Source organism: Pygocentrus nattereri, chromosome 23 (genome assembly GCF_015220715.1).
Source record: "Pygocentrus nattereri isolate fPygNat1 chromosome 23, fPygNat1.pri, whole genome shotgun sequence".
Classification (NCBI taxonomy): domain Eukaryota; kingdom Metazoa; phylum Chordata; class Actinopteri; order Characiformes; family Serrasalmidae; genus Pygocentrus; species Pygocentrus nattereri.
Window position 1 is genome coordinate 1,052,501 of NC_051233.1, and position 7,500 is coordinate 1,060,000.

At 43.9% G+C, this 7,500-nt stretch overlaps 1 protein-coding gene across 4 annotated transcripts in view; it reads left to right on the top strand.

Annotated features, from left to right (window-relative positions):
- LOC108411994 (MAP7 domain-containing protein 2-like) overlaps positions 1-7,500 on the top strand; it is a 44,192-nt gene that overhangs the window by 455 nt on the left and 36,237 nt on the right. For 3 of the 4 annotated variants that reach the window (XR_001856605.2, XM_017683828.2, XM_017683830.2), the window contains exons 2-4: positions 3,872-3,979; positions 4,328-4,429; positions 6,426-6,503. Coding sequence is in view for 3 of the 4 variants with exons in the window: in XM_017683828.2 (XP_017539317.1) it covers positions 3,872-3,979; positions 4,328-4,429; positions 6,426-6,503 (288 nt within the window). In the remaining variant the exon portion in view is untranslated. The remainder of the gene's footprint in view (positions 1-3,871; positions 3,980-4,327; positions 4,430-6,425; positions 6,504-7,500) is intronic. The other variant, XM_017683829.2, reaches the window with a different exon arrangement.

Sequence of the window (7,500 nt, forward strand, 5' to 3'; positions counted from 1 at the left end):
AAACAAAAGGCAGGCAAATATGATGCCAAGCACCTAAAACAGTCCAGAGTGATTGTAGCCAATCAGCTTCTCCATAAATAAGTGCCACTTTGGCTTTGCATTGTTTGTCCAGTGCGGCTGCCGTCATGCCTTTGTTTACAGTGTCATTGTGGTGTTTTAGGGACTGAGCTGCTGGATGAGGCTAGAGGAGTTCAGGCTCAGCCACAGACAGGCAGACAGTTCTTTACTGACCCCAGCAGCAGCAGAAGCCCCTTTAGACCAAGACGGTTGAGCAGAGTAGCAGAGGGTGGAATGAAGAGCAGGTAAAAACGTGTAAAGTTGGGGGAAGTTAGACGTAAAAATACGAATACAGATGTAAAAATGTTGCACACTGTCCTGTAAACTTACCTGGCGATGGTAAAAAAGCCGCATCCAGCTCAGTGGGCCTGCAGCGGAGGCTCGGCTGTGGCTGTGTGCGCTCTGTAACGGCCCCTCGCAGCATTAGCTGGTCATCCTTTCTCATTTCCAGCCATTCGGTTGAAGTGTCGGAGTTGGAGTTCAGGGTGTGGCCCCTGTGGCTTGTTACACTTTGTTTTGGCTTCTGTTAGCGCACCAGAAAGGATCCCAGGCCTCGTGATTCTAGCAAAATGACATAAATACATATGTGCGGTGTGTGTGTTTAATATAAACATCGTATTTAAACACTAGCAGTTGTGTAGTAATACCCATATTTCACTGTTAAAGGTGCAGTGTGTAAAATTTCAGGGGCTCTATTAGCAGAAATATTAAACAAATCCATGTTCTCATTAGTGTATAATCGCCCGTGACCAGGAATCGTTGTGTTTTAGTTTGCTTTGAATGACCCTACGTATCCGCAACATAGGGAGCAGGTCCTCTTCAACAGAAGCCCAGAGCAGATAAACCAAACGCTGCCTCTAGAGGGCGCCTTTCACGCCTTTACACTGAAGCAGCAGCTTGAACTTGGTGGCGCTGTAGCTCCGGCTGGAAGACGCTGAAGGAAGAACAATCAGTGGTTGCTGCCGGTGCTGCTGACCGTTCTACGTTGTGAGAAGTTTGAGAAAGTAGATTTTGACAAAAGGAGGATCAGATTTATTATTTAGAATTGAAACCATCAAAGAAGAGAAAACATGAAGAAGTGAAACGAAACCGGGGCAGATGACCGCAGGGTCTACTACACGCTTGGAAAAGGAGGGGCGAGGGAGGGCGATTCAATCTGCAACCTCACAACATGTCTCTAAATCTGACACGCTGCACCGTTAAGTTGTGGTCGGAAACAGAAGGGAGGTAAATGCCCAATGGAAAATCGGCCAATCAGGATTGTTCTCTCTGTGGTTTCTAGGTAGATACAGCCGAGCTGCTCTCCCATTGGTTGGGACTTCAGGAGCTGGACTGAAGGCCTTACACGTTAAGTACCAGCAGCTTTAGGAAGTAACAGAGGAACCAAGCAATTACGCTTTGATTACCATGGGACCAATTTAAAGAGGAAAAAGGCATTCTGGAAGTTCTAGATAACCGACAGTAAATACGAGTTGTCTAAGCAGTGTTCCGAGTAGTTGTTAGGAACGCAAAACAGTGGTGGCAGCTCTATGCAGCACTCTTTACTGATTCACTGATGGAATGACAATTCTTTTCTACATTTAAGGAAGTGTGTTGAATTCGTATGTCTGTCCTAATTGATCATACAACCCAGATAAGAAAAAAAAACTCCCATGGAAAACTGAAATTTCCATATTCGTATCCATAAATGTCCATACACAATAGTAAACAACTGTTCAGCCTATAGTGGTTTACCCCCTCATTTAGTCTAAAGCAGTTTAGCTCCACCTGTTCCCTTAAAGCCCCACCCATTCGACCTACATCTGTTAAGCCCTGCCCATTCAGCCTACATAAGTTTAGCCCCACCCATTTAGCGTAGAGCAGTTTAGCCCCATCTATTTAGCCTAGAGCAGTTTAGGCCCCGCCCATTCGACATACGTTAGTTTAGCCCTGCCCATTCATACTTAAGTTAAGGAGTGTTTTGGCCCAGACTGCTTCCTGAATGAGTGACAGCCAATTAGAACAGAGCTTATTTACATATGGGTCATGGACAGGACGTGCATTTTTTGTGTCCAAGTCTATTTTTTCCTTAAAAATAATGTAATACATACATATTACATTTTTCAACAGTATCTCTTTAATGTGAAAGTTTTCATTGCACCCATAAAAAATCATTTTAGTTTATTTTTGCCTCAAAAAGGCTAAAAATATCAGGTGACATTCATAAGTAAACCATCAAAACAAGTAAATTAGTTATAAAATTCTAAATAAAATAGTTTGGCATGGTTTTATTTTGAAATCTTTAAAATGAAAACCAGGTTGTAAAATAAGGCAACCTTAAAAGTGCTCAACTCACTGAAACTCAATGAGTCGTGGCTACAAAGGTTCTGCTTACGGGGTCAGGTGGTCCGACCTCAGGAGAACCGCGGAAACGTGGAATTATTATAATAACGTTGATGTATTTGAGAAAATGTGAGTATAAACTCAAGTTGAAGGTCAAATGTTTCTACGGGGGTCTGAGGAGGTCCTGTTTAATCTGAAATGAGTCTGAAAAGTCAGGCGGCGCAGCCAGTCAGTAACCAGACCGGCGCAGTCTAATAACTGAAACAGGCAACGCTCTGATAGCGCTCACTGTGATGAAGATAGAAAACACAAAGAAGGATAAATGCAAATATATGCAAATGTAAAAATGCACATCATGTCCTTTTAATAAGACTTTTGAAAATGAATGTTGAAAAACCTGTATTTGTGCTCCGGGTTAGACCTCAGTCAGGGGTCAGCGCTGCGTAACCGGCAGCTCAATCGGCTGCTGCTCTTTTAACTGGTTTAAGGCAGAATTCAGTGGGTTTCATTGGATTAGGCCTGAATGCCTCCTGTGCTGGAGTCTCACTGTTTCCTGCCGTTAGTCAGCCAATCACTTCAATTACAGATGATTGCCCACAATCCTCCACCTCGCCGGTCAGCAGCATTGCCTCAGCCCACCTCTCTCTGTCCGTTACCATGGTGAAAGTCTGTTTAGCGTCCTGTCTTCCTCGGCTCTTTTCTGTTCTCGAACGTTCTGGAAAAGCGCTCGGCTCAGTGATGGTGGAGCTCTGGTGCGGTGCCGTGCTGCGGGTTCTGAGGTGTCACTGAAACTTCTGCAGGTCACGTGACCTTTAGGGACCTTCATGGAGGTTTAGTAACAGGGCTGACCCCTCAGTGCTGACCGCTGATGGAGGGGTCTGCAGCTCTGTGGAGAGTGAACACTCGCAACGCTGCAGTGGTTCTGCTCTCTGTTCTGTACTGACTGATCAGTTTAGTTGACTCTGTCTGTCCACAGCTGCCCTCAGCTGCTTCTCCTGTGCCCCACACCTGCCCCTTTACTGCTCCTTAACTGCCCTTCGTCCATCCTGCATCTGCCTTCTACAGCCCCTCACCTAATCCTCCATTGCCCCACAGCAACCTGCAACTTCCTAACTACCCCTCAACTACCCTTTAACTACCCCCCCCCTCTCTCTCTCTCTCTCTCTCTCTCTTTCTCTCTCTCTCTCTCTGTCTCTCTCTCTCTCTGTCTGTCTGTCTCTCTCTCTCTCTCTCTCTCTGTCTCTCTCTCTCTCTCTCTCTCTCTCTGTCTCTCTCTCTCTCTCTCTCTCTCTCTTTCTCTCTGTCTCTCTCTCTCTCTCTCTCTCTCTTTCTCTCTGTCTCTCTCTCTCTCTCTGTCTCTCTCTCTCTCTCTCTCTCTCTCTCTCTCTCTCATTAATTCACTCTTTTACGGAGCTCAGCAGATGTTTTTAAGGCAGACTGATTTTATGTATGTAATATTTTAATGAATAAACTCTCTTCTCTTCTTTTACAGCCAAAATGATGACATCACCAGCTTCTGAAAAGAAACTCCGGAGTAATGGCCACACCTCCCCCGCCCACCACACGCCCAATCACGGCAGCCCTATTGCTGGGAAACAGAGTAAGCTCCGCCCACGTTCTTTTTGAGTAGATTCATATGTGGAAATTAATGAAAGTGGCCAGTTTTTTTCTTTGAATTAAAGCAGTAATGAAACGTATCATCCCGAACGCCAATCATCTCAGAAATCCCACCAGGTTCACACATCTGTAAGGAATCAGAGGAAGTCGGAGAGCTCAGAGTAAAGGAGGTTAACTCCAGCTGCGTCTCCGCATTTCAGATCCAGTCAGCGTCGTATCCGCCATGCTTCACAATTAGACTGAGCTTCAACTGAAACATGGCCAGATATACTTTCCCTTTAAAAGCCGTGAGCTCACCTCTTTCTCTCTGTGTCCTGCTTTTCTTCGTTAGCGGAGACGCTTCCTCCCCCAGAAAAGAAGCTGCAGACCAATGGCCACGCCTCACCTGTGAGAAATCCAGCCAATAGCAGCAATGGCCACACAGGTAAACAATGTAAGTCCCGCCTCCTCTACCTGCATTCAGCTTTAACCTGGGCAACAGGTTTAGATCCATGTCAGATAGTTGATCAGCCAAACCGTGTCAGATAGTTGATCAGCCAAGCCGTGTCAGATAGTTGATCAGCCAAGCCGTGTCAGATAGTTGATCAGCCAAGCCGTGTCAGATAGTTGATCAGCCAAGCCGTGTCAGATAGTTGATCAGCCAAGCCGTGTCAGATAGTTGATCAGCCAAGCCGTGTCAGATAGTTGATCAGCCAAGCCGTGTCAGATAGTTGATCAGCCAAGCCGTGTCAGATAGTTGATCAGCCAAGCCGTGTCAGATAGTTGATCAGCCAAGCCGTTTCAGATAGTTGATCAGCCAAGCCGTGTCAGATAGTTGATCAGCCAAACCGTCTCAGATAGTTGATCAGCCAAGCCGTGTCAGATAGTTGATCAGCCAAGCCGTGTCAGATAGTTGATCAGCCAAGCCGTGTCAGATAGTTGATCAGCCAAACCGTCTCAGATAGTTGATCAGCCAAGCCGTGTCAGATAGTTGATCAGCCAAACCGTCTCAGATAGTTGATCAGCCAAGCCGTGTCAGATAGTTGATCAGCCAAACCGTCTCAGATAGTTGATCAGCCAAGCCGTGTCAGATAGTTGATCAGCCAAGCCGTCTCAGATAGTTGATCAGCCAAGCCGTGTCAGATAGTTGATCAGCCAAGCCGTGTTCGGTCTCTGAAGTTTTAGTTTTAGCAATGGAGCTACAATGCTAATGTGGTTAATAGGAAATGGAAGCTAATTAGCACAATATTTGTCCATGTGTTTTTGAGTTATTGTCATTAACGAAATCACAAAAAACAAACTTCCAAACAAACTAAAACTAAATAACGGTGGCGTAGAAATGCATTCATTCTGTAAACCATAACTAGCCAGGAGATGGGTCTGTCTTTAGGGTATCCAAGGTAAGCACAGGCCACAAGCATTGCTAAACTGATCCCTGCTGACAAAACATTCCCCGTAACCATCAAGAACAAAATGGCAATTTAACAGGAGTAAACTATTAACCCTGATTAACCCGGTTTTAGATGTGGGATGCGTAGTAAATCAGAAAAACCCTCTCAATCAGCTCCTCTGTTCGCTTGGGAGATCTTTTAGTTTATCCAAACCAAAACCAAATTAAAACTACATTAAAACAATATAACTATAATAACCCTGAGATGATGTATTTTCTTTAATAAGGGCACCCTGGATGTAAAACATTGTTCTTATGAAAGCTATTTGTGTGCCAGTGGTGTCCCCTTGTGGAGTATATTCAGACTGCTAAACACGATTGAGTGAGTGACATGCCAGGTCATTGAGTTATTTTAAAGTTTTCAAACATAAAACCATGCCAAACTATTTTATTTAGAATTTTCTAACTAATTTACTTGTTTTGATGGTTTACTTATGAATGTCACCTGATATTTTTAGCCTTTTTGAGGCAAAAATAAACTAAAATGATTTTTTATGGGTGCAATGAAAACTGTTTCACATAAAAGAGATACTGTTGAAAAATGTAATATGTATGTATTACATTATTTTTAAGGAAAAAAATAGACTTGGACACAAAAAATGTGTCACGTCCTGTCAGTGACCCATATGTAAATAAGCTCTGTTCTAATTGGCTGTCACTCATTCAGGAAGCAGCCTGGGCTGAAACACTCAACTGAAATATGAAGTAAAGGTACATAGCTAAAAAGGTGTATAGCTACGTAGTTATAAAAGCATATAGCTACAGAAAATACATAGATAATGCAGTTACATAGCATTACAAGTACATAGTTACAAAAATACAAATGTACATAGCTCAACGTAAATAGCTAAAAAAGTACATAGTAGTAGCCATCCTGGAAGTCTAACTTCAAAATTCAGTCCTAAAATGTTGTTACTGCCCACTGTGCAAATTTAAGTTTTCATCAAACTTATTACCGTAAACTCCACCCACACATTCCTCATCCTCGCCTTCCTCTCAGGTCTGGAGGGCTATCTGAAGACGGATGACCGGATGCGTCTGGCGAAAGAGAGGCGGGAGGAGAGAGAGAGGAGTCTGGGTAAGTGCTTTTACAGTGTACTCTTCTCTTCACCCACTTTCAGCCCTCCTTCTGAAGCCACTGCCCCAAAACATGAACTCCACTGACCTCATGTTTCATTTACATGTAAGAAAACACCACACCTTATTATAATGGACGTGAATAAGGAAATGTCTGTAATCAGACAAAGCCATGGGGTGAAATACAGAGGGTCCTGGGGGGTCCGGGACCCCCTAATTCATCTCTTAGACACCCTGAATATCTCAAAGTCTAAACTGTGTCCCTGAAAATAAACATATGTTGTTATGCTGTCTATTAGGGTAAAATAGATGCAGATCTATTTCCAGACTCGGTGAAGATGACTGTTTATTTGCTTCCCCCACAATCAGCTTCTGTCTGTGGTGGTCTTGAATAACTAGAGCTGCAGCTCTGCTCTGCCTCAGGGTGGCGCCGTAGCAGACTGGTTCACCCAGTTGGTCCTTCATAGTGTAGAAACTGCAAGTCTGCCTGGATTCCTTTGAAACACACAATGAGCTGCAGCAGATCTGCAAACCTGAAAACTCGCCCAGTTTCCTGAGAGTTTGGAGTGAAGAGTGACGGTTCCTCATTTCACATACTGAAGACAGAAGAGGAGACGAGGAAGTTCTCAGTACTAGAACAGAGACTTTACAGAAGAACAGCTGATAAAACACACACACTGGGAAAAGCTAAGAACATCAACAAGGTTAGCGATAGTACACAGCCAATTAACCTCCCCCCAAACAAAACAAACCAGTCCAATTACCAGTCCAAAAGAAAATCAGCCAACTTAGTGTCACTTTCCAGCCCTTTAAGCTCCCTCAGGTTCACCAGTAGTCATTTTGACCTATTGCTTTGTCCAGTCTCTTTCAGTTAGAAGCCTTTTCTACTTCTGTCTTTCTTTTCTTTCTTTTTTTGGCACAGAAAGCTGTTATAGGTACCTGTGTAACCCTCTCTGTCATTCTTGAGCCTAGTTTTCTGCTTTCACCTGTTTTTTATA